Source organism: Megalopta genalis, chromosome 1 (assembly GCF_051020955.1).
Source record: "Megalopta genalis isolate 19385.01 chromosome 1, iyMegGena1_principal, whole genome shotgun sequence".
NCBI lineage: Eukaryota > Metazoa > Arthropoda > Insecta > Hymenoptera > Halictidae > Megalopta > Megalopta genalis.
In genome coordinates, this window is record NC_135013.1 from 30,104,314 (window position 1) to 30,124,119 (window position 19,806).

General features: G+C 44.9%; 1 protein-coding gene across 1 annotated transcript in view; it reads left to right on the top strand.

Moving 5' to 3' along the window:
* Nucleotides 1–19,806, top strand: part of LOC117217987 (uncharacterized) — an 85,359-nt gene that overhangs the window by 52,717 nt on the left and 12,836 nt on the right. Inside the window, exons 3-5 of the mRNA XM_033465942.2 lie at nucleotides 16,753–16,800; nucleotides 17,676–18,149; nucleotides 19,474–19,755. Coding sequence (XP_033321833.2) covers nucleotides 16,753–16,800; nucleotides 17,676–18,149; nucleotides 19,474–19,755 — 804 coding nt within the window. The remainder of the gene's footprint in view (nucleotides 1–16,752; nucleotides 16,801–17,675; nucleotides 18,150–19,473; nucleotides 19,756–19,806) is intronic.

Genomic DNA, 19,806 nt, shown 5'->3' on the forward strand with positions numbered 1-19,806 from the left:
CGAATTCTTATAATTTTATAAATATTATAAATATTATTTTCAAGCTAACGATCGATTCAGGTTACTCGCATCGTAGAAACGATTCTAATATTGCCGAAAGTTGTAAGAATGACCGCTACACTTCGCAGCCGAGCGATATCTAAATGAGCCACAGGTCCCACCAGGACAACGAACCTATCTTTGTCCTTCCTTCTCCCCGAGCGGAATAGTAGTCTTACCTCATAATGTTCACCTTTGGCATCCTGGAGGGCCCAAGGTGCTTTCCCATGGACCTGACACACCATATTCGTTCTTCGACGGCTCTTGGGTCGTTCCAGAGCGGCGGTCTCCACTCCGTCACGAGCCGCCTTCTTCGAGGTATCGTTGGAAGCCTCTTCCGTTTACGTCGGGGCCGGTTTCGGATTACGTGTATCCGCGATTCCCGGTCGTTTCGAGTCGATCCATGGATCGGATCGGCACCGATTAGTCGCCCCCGTATGAGCTCGACGCGACGCGTCGCATCGGAAATCGTTCGTAAAGGCTCGGGACTACTTTCACCTGCATCGCGATTGCGTCACGCGAATCCCGAGGTCAGGTTCATGGGAAACGACCGGTAGATCACTGCATACGGAAACTGGCTCGCTCCTGTAACCGAATCTGTTTACCTGGCCGCCTTATAGCCGCGCCGGTTCTATCGTCTAACGTCCGAAGATCCGATTGCGAAACGGCGGAGCGAAATTAATATTCGACGGCCGATTCGAATCGGACGATCAATTCGGCACTGCCAGACCTATTCCGGGTTGTTTATGACGTTAATGGATGCTCGTGACGAATATTAATCGGCAGAATTTGTTCGGGACACGTGTAAATCGCTTGGGACCGCTTGTGTCAATGGTGAAACTTGATAAAGCGGTTTTGGGAAGGCTTTGCTACGGTACTTCTTATTTATTGTCGGCTCAGTGTCACATTAACTGTGCGGACAAATTTTTTTACCTTTAAATACGTCTTAAGTACTCGATTAAATCTGCTGTTCTGCTGTCACTAGCACGCGCGATGTTGTCTCGATTTTTAAGAACTTGATGTTTCAAGAGACAAGATTGTGTAAGAATCTGGCGAGGTTTCTTAAACGCGTTGTTGTTAAGTAACGCGATAACGTTGTTTGCTAAATACGACTACCATTCAACTTTTATCAACCTATTCAATCTTCCGCCGATTTGTATATTATCAGGATTCCGGGTTTTTCGCGAAATTTTAATGAATTTCTTCGATGCAGTTAGATTGGTTCTGCGAAAGATACGAATAAATGTCCGCGCGTTTTGCGTTTTAACTAGTCGTTTCCTTCGTAGGTGTATAAAATCCGCAGTCTAATTATTAGTAACTACGTGCGGAGCTTTATTTATAAAGCGTCCGTCGGATGCCAAATCGGTTAAACCGTTCGCGACCTACCACGAATGAAGGCAGCAACGTCTAAATTACATCGTGTCGAATTTTCACAAATCGGATTACGCGACAGCGATCCGTTTAGCGTCCGATCGACGAAAAATCGCGCCACCGGACGTCGACGGCAGTTGTAATTGGTTTGCCGGGCCATCGCGATCCATCAACGGCGATTCGAAATCGATCCCGTTTCGCCGGCGGCACGGGGCGCGGACGAACTCGTTCGTGGAACAGCTTGCTACCTCGAAAAGCGCGGACGTGCAAAAACGTTGCATCGTCAATGAGAGCTCGCCGAAGAGATGCGCCGTTTCTCTTTTTTATCCCCCACCCTCCGGCCGAGCCCACCCTGCAACGTCAATTGGCCGCGCGGCTAATTCAGCGAAGAACAGGTGCGCGCGCGTGTGTGGATAAACGACGGAGGAGCACGTTTGGATTCTCCGTGCGTTTTTTCCTCCCGTTTTTGTCGTTTTTCGAGCGGATCGCTAGGCGAGCTTGTCCCTCGCGGGAACGGAGCGTCCGCGTACGATCTTCTTGCGCCGGTTTCCCTTTCGAGCCTGACGCGACGACGGCCGCGTCTCCGCGTGGTTTTCTTCGTCGTTCGAGAAACGGTTTGCATTCGGGGAACGGACCGATGCTCTCGGCGCATAGAAACGCGACCCGAGAAAAACGCTCTCGCCCGCTCCGTCCGTCTCGCGGGCCCGCGAGCATCGAGCGCGAATGTTTCTTGCCGCGGAACGATTTACTCGAAATTATTCCCGACAGTGCTGAACACTCGGGGGACCGTGAAACGAGATCGGAATAACTTCGATCCAAGCGGCGAAAGAAGCCGCTGGTCGAAAGCAAGAGTCGATCTCTTTAAGTGCCCCGCAATTTCATCTATTCGATGCACAAGTTCGTTCCGTTGACTTTTTGTCGGAACAGTTCCATCGCTGGTTCACAAACATTTTCTCAGCCTGCTGGAATCTTGAAAATCGACTAATGGCATCCGTGATCTAGAAGAGATCGATTGAAGAGATCCGGTGTCGGAAGTACGAACTGTAATATATTATACTTTATCTAGGTTTAATATGAAACATTAGGCTTGTCCTCTCATTGCAAACGTACCTTTTAAAAACATTAGAATAGGTGTTAAATAAAGATTCCGTTTTATTGAAACGTTTATTCAAAAGAGAATTTAACAGTTGCTCGAACACAGATTAAAATGATCAAAAATAATAATAATAATAATAATAATGATCAAAAATAACATTTTTAAGACTGAGAGTCGTATAACCTTTCCATATACAGAACATTCTCTAATACAGTACAACTCTAACAATTTTCTCCATAATAAATATATAATATATATATAACTATATATTAATAAATATAAATAAATAACTATAAACAAATAGTATAGAAGTACATAATAAGTAAATTAGTATTTAGATAAGTACCGATCTCTAATAAACCAAAGAATGAACACGAAAGTCTCGGCTTAGAATTCTGCCGCGAAACGAACGTCGTTGCGAAGCAGTTGCCAAGAAAGTTGCAAAACGGCCTCGTGACTTTCGGCCCGTGAATTCCGTAGAACAAGCAGTCCGACAACGGTCGGGCCGGCGCGAATTCCCGTGTCCCGAGGAGCAGTAAATTCGGCGAAACGGATCGGCGTCGGGCGTAAATTCAATGACCGTTCTTTAAATCGTCGTCCCGGTTCCCGGCGGAGACACGGAAGGCGTGCGCAGGCCGGGCAAAAAGTTGCCAGACAATCGATTTCTTTAGGCGTGCGGGCAGAACCAGATTTCGAAATTCTCGCGGAAGACCGATCTACGGATCGCCGAGGAAAGAGAGAGAGAGAGAGAGAGAGAGAGAAAGAGAGAGAAAAAAAAGATCGGCGTCCCCGACCGAGCACACAGCTGCACGAATAGCGGTTCCTGTACTTGCCTGCATCCACGTGATGCTGTGAATTCTGGTCAAACCTGTAAGCCCTGAAGAGGTGGCCTGCCCATCGGGATGTCACTGACCGCGTACCTCACCGTTGCCCACTTACGGTCCATGTCGTCGCACCTGACCCACGGGACGTTCCATATTTATGCCTTAATGCCGGCCAAAGTGTCGTTATCTTCGAGTGTCGCTCCAGCCGGCGAACCCGCGTCGGTCCTCGTCGATAACACTTCAGCGTCGCTTCCTGACACCGTCGAATAATTTATTGGGATCGATCGATGCACCGGTTCTACGGACTCCGACGATACCTTTAACATTCCCCTTTCAAAACTTCTCTCGGCACCAAAAAATCCTCGACGATCATTCGATCAACTCTCGAGTCGAGATTTTACTCTGAATGCGATTGCATAATTTTGCGGCATTGTCTCCGATGCCATTGTTTCTCATATAATAATTCATATCATATTAACCCTTTGCACTCGAAGCTATTTTAATTATATTCTAAACATATTTTCTGATCTACAGTGTTTCTATCTCATACGATTTATTGCAATTTATGCGTATGAAAGCCTATTGGCAAGTACAAAACTTGCAATTTTAAGAGTCTTTCGGATATAAACGAGTCTGATACTGTTACAATTATTTTGAAAAATAGTATAGCAATTTTTAGTGGCTCCTCGGAGTCGTCACTCGAGTGCATTCCTGCACGTTCAAATACGATCCTAATCTGTCCAGATCAATTCAGTCTCGCCGATACTATAAAAACAATTTCGATTGGCCAAGTTTCGCTCTCATTAGGGCAATCGTTTAACACTCTAGAGTTAATAATTACTTGAAGTTCGTAAAGGATTTCATTAAGCTTGCATATCTCTTTCGGCAAAGGTACACAGAGATAGCTCCGCGACCCAGCTGCTTCCACAAAAAGAAAAACTGTCGGCCAGCCGTAAATAAAAATATCGAGCCGCGCCTGAAAATAAATCTCGCTGTAATTCGTCGACAAGCTCGCTTCGCCGAAGATAGGAAAATCGATTCGGCCATCGGGCGAACTGCGACACGGCGATGATACCGGGGCGCATCGCGGTAATTCATTCGGCCGAGACTTGATTACAGTACACCGATCCGACGTAATTAAAATCGAGTTAACTTCGGTGCGTTTCGTCTGCGCCGCGCTCGCCGGCTCGGTGCAAACGACTGTCCGCAAACCGGGGAGCGTTTATTTGCCCGCGACGAGAGTCTCGACCGGTGTTTGCGGACGCTCATCGCCGCCGGTTGGTAGTAATAATTGATTGATCTAACGTCGGCCGGGAATCCGGCGAGGAGCTCGTCGCTCGTTTGGCCGTCGAAGCGCGCGCGTGGTCGCCGAATTCGGATGGTGCTTAAAATTCGGGACGTGTAAAGGAGCGGTAAAGTAAACGTAGCGGTCCGGAGTCCCATTAGCGAGGGTACACGGGCACGACGTACTCGTGCAAACACTCCGGCATAATTAGTCGGTTTTCCTAACGCCTTATTTCTTCGGCCCCTTACGTAACCCACGCTCGAGCCGGCCGAAATCGCAGGACATTGTTCTCCACGGCTGTAATAATCATTTGCTTCGTTGCTAGGAGCTGTTATTAACACCGAGCCTACACCCGAGCCCTAAAAATAACTGACTTATACTGCTTCGTAACGACGGGGACACTGTTATTCATCTAAACATTTCACAATTTTCGTTAAAATTGTGTGCTTCGGTCAGGAGATTCGTTCAAACATTTTCTATGAAGACGTGCTTATAACGGAGACAAACAATGGAATATGAAATCCGTCGTTTCGACCGGGTTCGTAGATTTTGCGTGAACTTTTTCCACGCCGATGTATGCTAAACTAGGAGTACGGTAAATTTCAATAGCTATATATATAGAGAAATAAACATTGCCTACGTCAATGGCAAAAAATAAGAGTCGAGTAATGATGTATCTCTTCTTTCAATAGAGTTTTAATAAACGGAGAGCAATGTAACAATTTTTTGTTTAACTCTTCCGATGTCTCTTCGCCGTTCTGTATTTTGCTTGCCCATATTTTCGAGCACAATAATCCGCAGTCCGACGTAAAGTATCGAAGCCAGGGTGAATTGACTTGATGCAGAACCGACATCGTTTCCCTTGCAACCCAGGACATTCGAATCCTTGTATTCTCCGTCACCGTGGAGACCTTGAAACAACATGGAAAATTCCTGGCGCGGCTTCTCCCCTCGGTCACGCTTGAGAATCGCTCTAACAGAGGCGACATCATCGAAGTGTCCTCAGATCTTTCTCCTCGCTGTAGATGGGAGATTGTAGAATCGTCGTGCTTATCGCATTCGTTGATTTATATCGAGTTAAATAACGGTAAAACGAGCCTCGTTAAATATCGTTGTACACTCGAATACCGAAAGTGTGCTAACAGTGACAGCATATTTTTCAAGCTTGACACGACTCGATTTCAAATAAAAATAATCCAGCTCGAATCCGCCCGAACGAATCTTTCAAAAAACGGAAATCGATAGAATATGTTTATATATATTCTATATATATCGCGATCTCAATTCTAAAAAATTGATACTCCGATTCTTTTAGTTTTTCCACTGCTTTTTGTATTTCATTTGTTCGTTCCTTTCGCGAATGCGGAAAATTCGCAGTCCAATCGCAATTTATGCTAAAATATATAAATACATAAATATATATATATATATATATATATATATATATATATATATCGCATAAATCGCGATTGAACTGCGAATTTTCCGCATTCGCGAAAAGAACGAACAAATAAAATATAAAACAGTGATAAGACTGAAAAGATCGGAGTATCAATTTTTTAGAATTGACGAAAAATACAGAATCGCCACCTTACAATTCCCATAGAAAATTCATTCGCGCGAAGGGATCCGCCTAATCGCGACTGGAAAGTCGAAGCTTCGATTGAAAGAGAAAAAAGGGGGTTGCAGCAGACAGGCCTGCTGGGAACGGACGGTGGCACGAACGGTGAATGAAAACAAGCTTTTGCCGTATTCTGTTTACCAGACGCACGAGAAAATCCGTTTAACGAAGGAAACGGCCGGTAAACGAGGATAAATGGCGGAGCAGGATAGGGAGCCCCGCGAAGCCGGGAGGCCGCAGAAAGGACCCGTTGCCGACTGGTGCCGTGTACCCGGCGAGAGGACTCGCGTGTTCCCTCTGTTCTTTCCTCCTACCATCCTTCTCTTCGCTTTCTAGACTACTTTACGGAGGTGGCGAGGTCAGCGGCGGTCAACCGACGAAGGGTATAACGGAACGCGTGGGTGCTACTCCGCCGTGACACGGTTTAAATAATCGTGTTAATTCCTGGCAGCCGTTGCGCAACCACGGAATCCCAGCATCATCCCTTCCTGAGAACCGATCCAGGCTTTCTCAGCCCGTTGAACCGTGACACGGCCCCCTGACGAACTGCCGGTTTTATCAGTCGCGCGATCGTCGTCTCCTGGACTCTGTAAATACGCGCGATATAATGGCAGATAAGATAACACGACGGGCTGCTGCGAAACGCGCGCGGCAATGACGGGCTAGATGCATCCGTGCTGCACCGGCCGGATGTAACGAATGCAGCCTGCATATTGGAGATTAGGAAATAAGTTCGGTTTGCAGAGATAGCATTTTTTTTCTTTTTTTAATTACGAGGATCGATTAGTTTAACGTTGTCAAGTCTTTGCTTTCGTTCGATTGTTGCGAGTAGACGTTGAGGAGACGAGATTGCCATGATCGATTCAGCAGGAAGCGATATATAGTCCTTTTCAATTATGATGAACCGTTCGTTTTAACCGTTCTTAAATTCTTGCTTCTGTTTCATTGTTCTGAGAAAAAGAGTTACAAAGCTGCCGGATGATCCATTTAGCAGGAAGCAATAGATCCTTTTAATTATGATGGAGCAGTTATGTCAATGGTCTTAAGATCTTGATTTAAATCGTAATTGGACGAAAACGAGAATAATAAAACGTACAAACGAAAGCACCGATCGAGCCGCGGGTTCTCAGATTTTATTGTACGTACCGTAATTGCGGAACATCGGCCGCGGACGCGAACGATCATCCGGCATCGGATCGTTCCCGCGTTTCTATTTTCATCGTTTTAAAAGGCATTCCACAACTGAAACGCCATTCAGGCGAGAGGTTTCTTTCTTTTTTCTCCCCGCGAACGTGCCACGGACGCGGATAGATTGATAATGTTCTGTGAAAGATGTTCTATTAATTGTGATCGAATAGACGTATACACATATAAATCGCATCATGCATCACGTGTTCCATTAATTACGACACGACACGGCTACAGGTGAATAATTTTGTTCACCGGTTTTTATTGTTTATAACGAAGCGACACGCCGCGACGAGCCAGCCGGCCTGAACGGACCATTATTGATTACGACAGGATGATGTATCTGTACTTAGGTCATATCGATGCGCAAGAATGTGATAAAGCGTTCCGTCGATGGGGCCCGCAGATTGCTAGTTGAAAAATTCTACGGCGGGGAGAGGACGGATCGCGCGGCTAACGCGCTACGATCGAACGATAATTAGCCGCGCGTATCAATAAATAAATACAAACGCGTCGCGCCAAGCGCGGACAAGCGCGCGGCAGAAGACGCGACACAACCGGCGTTGAAAAATTTGTAAACGGTGACGTCCGACGTGCCGCAATTACCCGTAAACGTATTCATAAATTCGCATTATAATTTCGAGGATAAAGCCGGTTTTAATGCGCTAACGCACATTACACGTTCCTCAATTTCCACGAACCGTCCACATTCTGCCGCCGCGACACAGCTATAAAAGCTACGCCATTTCACCGCCCGATAAGGATTTCCAGTCTGCCGCTCGATCCTGAACGGTGACTTAAGCCGTTGATCGATCAACGCTAGAAAGTATCCGGCGACGTAGCGGGCGGCAATGAACTCGATTGAAAATAGAAATTAATTTATGATTGTCCTCGAAATAGTGGCGGCGCGGCGTTGCAGCCGTCGCGGGCGCGCGCGCGCGCACACGCACACACACACTCGCGCGTTACGACAGAACCGGTCCGTCGACTTCTCTCCACGTAACATGCCTCGATACCGATGACATTGACATTGACTGCTGGTAGTCCATGAACGGCGATACTCGCCGATCTTCGACGGGGCTGCTCAGTTTTCTCCGCTGAACCCGACGATAACCGTTTATCATTCGCGCAATCGTCGTTCCCTCCTCCCCAACCCCACCCGCCCCTCTGGGATAACGTTGAACACGCTTCGGAACGGCGTCTTGTCTCGGCAATGGCCGATACGATGGTCAACGATTGCCCGGTAGTGACGCATAAAATGAATCTCCATGCACATTGTTGTCCAATCTTGCGGCACCGTTTAGATACCTTTACTATGCGATGAAAGGTGCGACTGTCTTCATCGTATCGTGCGAAAGCTGTAAATCTTCTCGCGGTTTCCTTCGAATTACGCGAAGCCAACCAGTCGGCCTTACAATGATGAACTAACGAGAATTGGAAGTCTTGAAATAACAAGACAAAGGTGTTCGTAATTGTAGCGAATTCTCCCTAATTCATGCACCGATTGTGCACAGAAATGGACAATTTGGGAAGAGAAGGTACGATTATTCTTGAAATTTTAGATTAGAATAATCTTGACATCATCTTGCGTCTCGGTTTTATAGTTATAGTTGACGATCGGCGACTATAAAAGCGTATTTTTGTGCGCGATCTGAGCGCGAATTAGGGAGAAATTACTGTGTATTTGCGTCCAGGAATGTGATACAAGAATGGCACGAACGTATCGAGCGAGCTAATAGATTGTTAGGTGATTCTATATTGTTCAAAGTACAGTAAATGTAATATACTGTACACAGTACGTAATTTTCCTTCAACGACAGCTTCCAAATCGTCCATTTTTGTTTGCAAGCTGAAGGAAAATCAGGGAGAATTTACTGCATTTGCGTCCAAACTTAACGCACTCTAGAAAAAAAAACATAGCATCGATGCACCCTGTTTTGATGTAAACTCGAAACAGCTACATAAATTGAATTATTGATAGAATCTAGAAGAATTATCCACCGCGAGACACCGTCATGTTTCTTCTAGGCCGCGAAGATAGGCAGCCATTTTGATGACAATATCGCGCTATAGATTTCCCAGGACTGGTAAAAAGATTCCACGATTTTCTAATAGAACTAATAAACAACGTAAACTAATAGAACATCGGCAAAGTCGAACTCCGCGAAGAGTTCCGCAACTGGAACTAGTCGAGGCCACGTAATCGGGCGTCCTCGTCACCGGAGGCGCGTCCTCCATTTTGGCGAACAGCGTGATCCGCGAGCAGGCGCGTCGAGGGTGCTCGTGATTTCGCGACGCCGTGGTAATGAGCCTTTTCATCGGGCGTAACGAGAGACGAAATTATCCCGTCAAGGTTCTTCATGGTCGCGGGTACGTCGGATTCCGCGGCGTTGGTTGCGGTGCCGGGTAAACCGCGACCTTGGTGGACTCGCAGTGCAGAATTTCGTGCACGCGATACGCGTCGCGTAGCCGGGAGCCAGCTGCTCATCGGAGCGTGTGCGGTTGATGGTAATGAACTTTCGCGAGAGGCAAGGCCGCCGGGAATGATTTCATAACGCGATGCCTTTGCTCTCGCTCGGCCTCTCGGTCTCCCTCTCGCGATCCTCGATCCAGCTTCTCTTTCTCTATCTATCTATCTATCTCTCTGTCTCTCTCTCTCTCTTTCTCTCGATCCTCGAGCAGCGGCATTGCCTCTCGAAAGCGAGACGGGGCGACGCGCCGCATCGCCGACGAAGGCCGGATCGACGCAGAAAGGGCAGGGGTAATCGAAGAACATTGACTTACATAATCATCTCGCCGGCGAGATGCAACAGCGGCTCGACCTCGATTACCGTTCATGCAAATTGCGCGGGCATTTTTCGCGGCGCGAAGTCGCGTTTATCGCGAGATCTCGTTTATTGTTGGCCGCGATAAGGCCGCCCGGTTTACCCGCCGCTGATTAATCGGCCGGCGCGATTCGACGGCCGAGCATATCCTATCTCGGCGTGGTAAACGCGGGGTGAAGTATCGCGGCCGGCGAACGATACCGTTACACCTGTCAATTTCTTCCGATTCGCTCATCGTTCGCCGCGCGCGGATCGGCCGAGAAAAAGCGGTTTACTGTTCCCTGGGAGCAAAACCGATCGATAAGAAAACGCGGCGCGGCTGAAACACACCGGCGCGAAGAATAGCGCGTCGTTTCTTCGCACCTGTTGCGCCGCGTCGCGCCGGTGTCTTCGAGTCCCCGGCGTAAAAACGCCGCGCGTACATTCGCGCGGACACGCCGTCATCCGAGATTGTAATCACGCGCGGCTCACCGACACCTCGATAAGGCCCGGCCCGCCGGCCCGAACGGGCGCAATAATTTAGCACAGGCACCGCGCAAGACAAGAATCGTCTCGCTGGAGCGTCGTGCACGTTACGTACGTGCTGGGCCCGTGTAACGTGGAGGCACGCGGCTGCGAGCGCTGCGACCCGCTCGTGGGACTCTCTCCGCGCCGGAGACACGCCGGGGCCCTTCCATTCACGGCCCCGATGCGCCTTCCCAGTACAATTCAATTCGCTGGAAACTACCGCCGCCGCCACCGCCGCCGCCCCCGCCGCCGGCTGCGTGCCCCGCGTCGTGGAATGCTGATTCGAGAGTACACACTCTGCCAGACCCGACACTCGCGGACACCGACACTACGGATCTTTTTCGTGTGTTTCTTCAATGAAAATTGATAGCTCGATTCGCGGGCGTGCTCGAAAATTCTGCGATCGACGCGACGGATCCGATTATCGTTGCTTTTGATGAACTTCGATGGCGGTTGTAGCATCGACCATGGATTCTTGTTAGGCTTTTTCTATCGTTGTCGTTAATGACGACGATTATATGGCAACGATTCGTAAGCGAAGACTTTGGAAGAATTTATGGAAATTGTTATGTTAATTTATTGGAAATAGTAGCACATTTTTATTTGACTTCTGGCTTTTGCAGTGGACAGGGACAATTTTTGTTTTGTATAAAAATGCACAGTTTAGTTGGTAACAGACTGCAGATCTTTGTGTTTCATGTAAGCGAAACACGGGACAGCGAATACTTCGGAAGAATTTATGGAAATTGTTACGTTACTTTGAATTTATTAAAAATATTAGCACATTTTTATTTGACTTCTTCTTTTTGCAGTGGACAGAGGCAATTTTTATTTTGTATAAAAATGCACAGTTTAGTTGATAATAGACTGCAGATCTTTGTGCAAAATACAAATGTTACTATTATAAGACGTAATTACTATTGTAAGGAACAGATATGCGACAAAAATGTGTTTCTTTCTTTAAATAATTTTAATAAGTTGCTAACAGTCGTCTGAAATTTTTCCAGTGTCTGGTTTCATATTTCGCCTATATAATTATCATACAATTATCATAGTTCACCATATATATATAACTATATATAACTATAAGTATAAAAACTTTTATCGAAGTAACAATCTATCAGTGCATACGAAAATAACATACAAATAAAATATTATTGAATAATATTTTATAGTCAAAATAGATCTAATAATATAATAATAATATCTTCGATATTAGATCTATTTTGACTATAAAATATTATTCAATAATATTTTATTTGTATGTTATTTTCGTATGCACTGATAGATCGTTACTTCGATAAAAGTTTTTATACTTATAGTTACTTTGATAATTGCAACTTTGATAACATTTAATCATCTCGTTGTACGTTCCGAGGGACTTAATCGGAGAAAAAAATGTCGAGATCAACGTCGATTCTGTGTCGAAAGTGACCGATGAAAATTATGAACCGTTACACGGGTTTTGTAAGAAATATTTTTTTAGCTAACGCTACGTTCGTCGTTCCATGTACCGATACGCGCCGCCTCTTCAGCGACGCACGTACGGAAACGAATGTCCGCGAGCACCTTGCGGAAACGAACGCGCCGCGCATTTCAACATTGCGCCACCGAGTCGCGGACCGACTTTCGATTGGCCGGTTAACGAGCTTCCGAGGGAGCTTCTCGCATTTACATAATATTTATCTGGAGTAATGCGAGATTAATGTGTAAAGAGATTGGAAACAATAACGGCAATAACGCGGCTCTGTATTCAAGTAATTCGTGGTTAAAGCAACAAGAAGCGATGTTTAAAAAAGCAAGTAGCATTTTCCGCCGGTTATAAATTCATTCTAAAGAACTGTTCGAGGATACGAATCAAATAATCCGTCCAATTAGGGTTTAAAATTAAAACGGCTGGAAACTATGGGATGATGCGTTGTAACGTTTATACCCGAGTTGGCAAGAATTCTGTCTACCAGCGAAGTTCTTTGCGCAAGAACCAATTAGTATTGTCGGTTGTGTATTATTATTATTACAAGAGGCGCAGATGCATCCACCTTGAGATTTTATCTCTGAATTTAAAACGAAAAAGAAGAAGCAAAACTGGAGTAATAGAATTTTATTCCTCTCGTATAATAACTAGTTTTATTAAATGTATTACTGTTATTAAACCGCGGATATTTACGGGAACTCTCGTCTTCATGGCAGATTAAACGATGCTTTACGAATCATGATTGTCCATAATTATCGGAGCGTAACTATTTATACCCATTAAAACATTTCGAAACATTAAGTCATTCTGGAGGATCGCAAAACCGTTCTCGTTCGATACAGTTTTAACAATCGGAAATGGAAAATTTCGCTACGCGAAACTACCGATATTTCATCCACGATTTGTCCCTTAAAGGGAGACTTCCCGGCGGGAAATCCTGTTATAAAATCCACGAGAATATTTGCTACGCATCTTCGCGGTCTCGTAATAAATCTGCCGGGTCTGTCCATTCAATGAAAAGATTACATCGGACATTCGAATCCTTCGTCTCGCAATGCACGTAACCGCGTGCGGGACACGTTTTGTGCATTTCAAGGAGTTCCTGGTCGGTTTTCGAAGAAAAAAGTCCAAGTAAAAAGAGTTTCCGAATGAAGTCCACATACCCTTCCCCAAAAATTTGTACGCCTTGGCCATCGTGCGCGCACCGGGCGCATCGGTTATTCGCGTCGTTCTTTAAATTAAAGGAAATCGTTCGGAACAGAAAATTTCGCCAACACGTTCTCATCGATGAATACTTAATAATCACGATGCTTCTCATCGAATAGTAACACGCGTTTTAAAAGATTGCGGCACCTATAATATCATTCTTCTTGAATAATATCTTTCTTTTTTTTACACGCAAGATCAAATGATGGCAATTCCTATATTTAGATTATTCTTTTCGAATGGAACGTAACTTGCAAATTTGCACAACTTGCAAATTTTTTTCGTTTCGATTTAATTACTATAAAATTCATTCGAACTGTCTTCTCTGCTTCCCCCTATTCCTCAATTCAATTTTTCTTTATCCTGCATTTACTTTTGATTTTGTCCTTCACATATGCAAATTTAAATTTAACACTAGAACCGCAAAACCGCGTTAAAATGACTGATCTCTATCATCTCGTTTCACAGTCATCGAAATTCTAAAACTGCATTCATCGTACATTTTGGTAACGCAATCGTTCAATATCTTAGTAAATCCAATTTAATTCGTTAATTCGTTAATTCTTGTCGCAGCCTAACAAAGTCTCCGCGACGGTTACCATCGCTACGACGAGAGATTCTCTCGTTCCCCGCGTTTCGAGATTCGCCGCGACAATGTTGATTAAGAAACGGTGGAAAGAAATACCCGTCGACGGGCGGCTGAAAGCGGGGACAGGATCCTATCGGCGAACAGAGAGGAGAGTTATTGTGCGTGCCGAAAGAATGGCTGGATATCGCGGGAGGGTGGCCGTGTGTCGCGTTTCAGGAACAATCGAACTCTCCGGAGCACTTTCAATCCGAAAGAAATTGCGAAAACGAGTCGCGTAAGAAAAGAATCGCTGGATCCGCCTCCGGCTGCGTTTTTCACGTGGTCCGTCGTCATCGTCGTCATCGTCGTCGTCGTCGTCGTCGTCGTCTGCGGGTAAAGGGAACCGGGATAGACGGTACATACGAACAGCAGAGAATTCCGTATTCTGTGCGCACTCGGCATACAATTCGTTCGACTGGGGCGAGGGTGTTAACGAGAATTCGCCCACGCACGCTCGCGCCATATGACGCTTTGACTCACTCCGTTGTTAAGGCCGGTTCACCCTCCGGACAAACGCATCCCGCCGGTAATTACTATGATAAACTGCATGTACCCGGAGAGGCACGACTCTCGTTTCCCTACGAATTTCATGGGAAATGGAGTTCCCCGGATTAGTCTCGCATCGCGCGGACGCATTCCGATGCGACGCAGGAATCGGTCTGTCTCGTCGACAATGGGAACGCGAAGGGGGCCGTGGTTTACCAATCTCGACACTGATTTGTTAAGTGTACGCTGCTGGTCCCGCCTATCGCGCCGCTCGAGTCTCGGCACATTGGCAATCTTATGGAAAATATCTTTAATTGATTCTTCGATGAATCTTACGAATAGAAGAATTTCTTGATGAACCTTAGACTATTTTCCAGTACGCGAAATCGTTGGCAATCGAGTTGATCGTAACTGTATAATATTGCTTTCCGTATCGATGATATTCTAAAATTAATTCGGCGAAGCAGAATATTTGTTGAACTTTTTCTGACAACTTTAGCCGCATTAATCTTGGTAATTTCTTAAATCACATTATCGCGGACTTTGTCGCATGCTATGCGAATTTGTAATCTCGGCACATTGGCAATCTTATGGAAAATATCTTTAATTGATTCTTTGAAGAATCTTACGCGAATAAAAGAATTTCTTGTTGAACCTTAAACTATTTTCCAATACTCAGAATCGTTGGCAATCGAGTTGATTATAGTTGTATAATATTGTTTTCCGTATCCATGATATTCTAAAATCAATTCGGCGAAGCAGAATATTCGTTAAACTTTTACTGACAACTTTAGCCGCATTAATCTTGGTAATTTCTTAAATCACATTATCGCGGACTTCGTCGCATGCTATGCGAATTTGTAATCTCGGCACATTGGCAATCTTATGGAAAATATCTTTAATTGATTCTTTGATGAATCTTACGCGAATAAAAGAATTTCTTGTTGAACCTTAAACTATTCTCCAATACTCAGAATCGTTGGCAATCGAGTTGATTATAATTGTATAATATTGTTTTCCGTATCCATGATATTCTAAAATCAATTCGGCGAAGCAGAATATTCGTTAAACTTTTACTGTCAACTTTAGCCGCATTAATCTTGGTAATTTCTTAAATCACATTATCGCGGACTTTGTCGCATGCTGTGCGAATTTGTAATCTCGGCACATTGGCAATCTTATGGAAAATATCTTTAATTGATTCTTTGATGAATCTTACGCGAATAAAAGAATTTCTTGTTGAACCTTAAACTATTTTCCAATACTCAGAATCGTTGGCAATCGAGTTGATTATAATTGTATAATATTGTTTTCCGTATCCATGATATTCTAAAATCAATTCGGCGAAGCAGAATATTCGTTAAACTTTTACTGACAACTTTAGCCGCATTAATCTTGGTAATTTCTTAAATCACATTATCGCGGACTTTGTCGCATGCTGTGCGAATTTGTAATCTCGGCACATTGGCAATCTTATGGAAAATATCTTTAATTGATTCTTTGATGAATCTTACGCGAATAAAAGAATTTCTTGTTGAACCTTAAACTATTTTCCAATACTCAGAATCGTTGGCAATCGAATTGATTATAATTGTATAATATTGTTTTCCGTATCCATGATATTCTAAAATCAATTCGGCGAAGCAGAATATTCGTTGAACTTTTACTGACAACTTTAGCCGCATTAATCTTGGTAATTTCTTAAATCACATTATCGCGGACTTTGTCGCATGCTATGCGAATTTGTAATCTCGGCACATTGGCAATCTTATGGAAAATATCTTTAATTGATTCTTTGATGAATCTTACGCGAATAAAAGAATTTCTTGTTGAACCTTAAACTATTTTCCAATACTCAGAATCGTTGGCAATCGAGTTGATTATAATTGTATAATATTGTTTTCCGTATCCATGATATTCTAAAATCAATTCGGCGAAGCAGAATATTCGTTAAACTTTTACTGACAACTTTAGCCGCATTAATCTTGGTAATTTCTTAAATCACATTATCGCGGACTTCGTCGCATGCTGTGCGAATTTGTTATTTCGTTAAAAATGAATGGTATTGGCACTCGACGACGAAAGTATAATAGTTTCGAAGATGATGGCACGCGTCACATGCAAATCTCGAGCGACACAATGTATAATACAATCTAGCCGTGCGGCAGCGTAATAACAAAATGTATTTTCGTTCTGTTACAGCCCCGGTATACGACCACGATAGCACGCTAATAGCAGAATACAATGGAGGTGCGTATGACGATGATGATGATATGCGAACATTTACTGTGCACTTAGCCAATTCGCATGCACGCTATTGGCGCGATGTTAATTGTATCGAACGGCACGTGCTGTCCGGTCGATACTTACAAGAGACATTCAATCAATCCTTTCGATGAATAGCAACTACCGTCAACGGTCAGCTGATTATCCTGCCCATAAAGATTTGCAATCGTAAAGCGTGTTTACACGATGATGTTTGGCTCCGTGCTGAATCGTAAAATCCGCCTCATTTACTTTTCCGCTTGTTGGAACGAAATTAACGGATCTCATTATGCCGCGCGCGCGCGTTCTTCCCTTTGGTGATTTCCACGGGCATCCTCTCGTGAAAAATTGTTGTTGCAGGCTCGCGTCCGTTTCGTAAACTATACATTTACTTTATAACTGTTCCGCGGTCGCAACGACCAGTTCTACTGTTACCATCGTTCGTGATCGCGTCTCATTACGTCCGTCGGATAGATGAATTTATCGAAATCGCTTATCTATTTCTCCAATTAGCTATAAAACTTGTCTATAATTGAGCAGTATAATTCGCGGGGAAACACGCGAAAAAACGTCGACCGGCGTGCACGCCGGCTTCTAATCACGCCGGGCGATTAACATTTTTAACGATTAAACGGTAGATTTCGTTTTACACGCGTAAGGGAGAACGATGAATAAAAGAAACAGGGAATCGTATTGAAGCGGACGATCTTTAAATCATTCCGCGAGAGGAAGGAAACGTTGATGCGCTCACGCAACGGGGCGCGTTGCGTTTTATTAATTATCCCCGTGCCGTGAGATTGGCTGTTTTAAACGTTGCAATTAAAAAAGACCCGTTTCTAATTGCCGTTTTGAACTCGCAGCCCCGGCCGGATGCTACTACAACTTCCAGCACTACGACGAGGGCGACCGAATCGTCACGAACGAGCCATGCCTGAACTGCACGTGTCACAATCAGATGCTGATGTGCTACCTGAGGGTCTGCCCGTTCACGAAAGCGATCGGCCAGGATTGCACCGTGGAGAAGCGTCCCGATCAGTGCTGTCCCGTGATCACATGCCCCGAGGTGCCGGTGCAACTGTTGACGTCGACGACCAACGCGCCGGCGATTTCCGGTTCCACCGCGGTCGGATTCCACGACAACTACGGCTGCAACGTCGAGAATCGATTCTACGCGGACGGCGCGCAATTGCCGACCGATCCTCAGAATCCTTGCGAGTTGTGCTACTGCATCAGGAACAGGACCACCTGCGTGATGCAGGAGTGCACTCTGCGCGTGGCTGGGTGCAAGCCAGTCTATCAACCCGGTGTGTGTTGCCCGGTCAAGTACAATTGCGGTGAGTACCCTTACGAACATTTCTAAGACAGTATCGTCGTAATCGACGGTACCAGATGTCTTCTAGGAACAGAGATTTAAGTCGCCGCGAGACCGGAATTAACCCTTAGCGCTCCGAAGGCTCCGCTACGGAGACATTTGTCATTTGTTCCGTAACTCCGAAGGCTCCGCTGCGGAGCCAAATTTTTTTAGCATACGTTATCATCGGCGTTAGCAATTCTTGTCTGTAGTTAAAACGTGCTGAGTCTGTACCATTACGATTAAACCATTTTTTGATCTTTTTTATGGTTAGCATCATGGAGAAAAATAAATATTACGATGAGAATTTAGAGCCGAGCGATACCGAAGACGTATTTGATTTTGAAGAGTTAAAAGACATTGCGGAAGATAATGTTGGTTATGATTCTGACACTTCGAGTAGTAGTAGCGAAATTATACTACCAAAGAGACGAACAATGAGAATTATTGAAAGCGAAAGCGAAGATTCGTTACGAGACTTAGATGAACGGCGCGATGTTACGGAAGAATTACATATTCCAGATAGAATACCTTTTAGTGTATTGCCACGGGTCGTTGGACCACAATTTTCTACAAACGTTGAACAGCCGATACAATATTTTAAATTATTTTTCACGGACGAATTGGTAAATGAAATTATAAAGGAAACCAACAATTACGCAGAAAATGTTCTAAACTTGAAAGAAATATCTGGTAACTTTATTTGACAAAGCGAATACTGTGACACTTGTCCAAGTAAACCCAGAATGCACATGGGAGATTGTTACCAAAGATATCGCACCATGGTGAATTGCAAAATTTAAAGTTTATCCTTTATTTACAATAGGAAAATGTCTATTTATAAAATAAATAAAATCAAATGCATTCGCAAGGACGTGTAATCTTCCCCGCTCAAAATAAGACTTCCTTTATCTCAGGCGCTCCGCTCCAAAAATGTGCCGAAGTTGCTGGTAGGCAGTACAGTAATGTCTCCCTTACTGACGCTCAGATTGTGCAGAAAAACGGACAATTTGGAAGAGGAGATACGATTATTCGAGTTTAGCAGCTCGTTTTTATAATCGTTGACAATTCGTGACTATAAAAACAAACCGCAAAGCTCGAATAATCGCACCTCCTCTTCTCAAATCGTCCATTTTCGTGTGCAATCTAAGCGTCAATAAGGGAGACATTACTGTACTCGAGAAACGCGCGGAGCGCTAAGGGTTAATAGAAAGAAACGATCTCGCGACGTCGACAGTGAAAATCGATTTCGACAGGCCGTTTTCGCAGCAATGATCGAATGCTATTTAATGATTCCGATTCGACAGAATACGACGAGGAACTTGCAACGACGGTTGAACCAACGCCTGGCTTGATCATGACCACGACGATGGCACCCGGAGCGTCGCCGCAATGTTACCACGAAGGCAACGTGTACGAGGACGGTGATCTGATCTCGTCGTCGCAGCCTTGCCAGCATTGCTACTGCTTCCGAGGTGACATCGCCTGCGCCGTACAGAACTGTGGAACCCCCATGGAGACCCATGGAAAGAACTGCACCGCTTTGCCGCCGCCCGAAGGGAAATGCTGCCCGGAGACCTACGAATGCGGTAAGAAACTTCGCCACGTTTTCAAACGCGAAACAAGCACGAGCACACCTT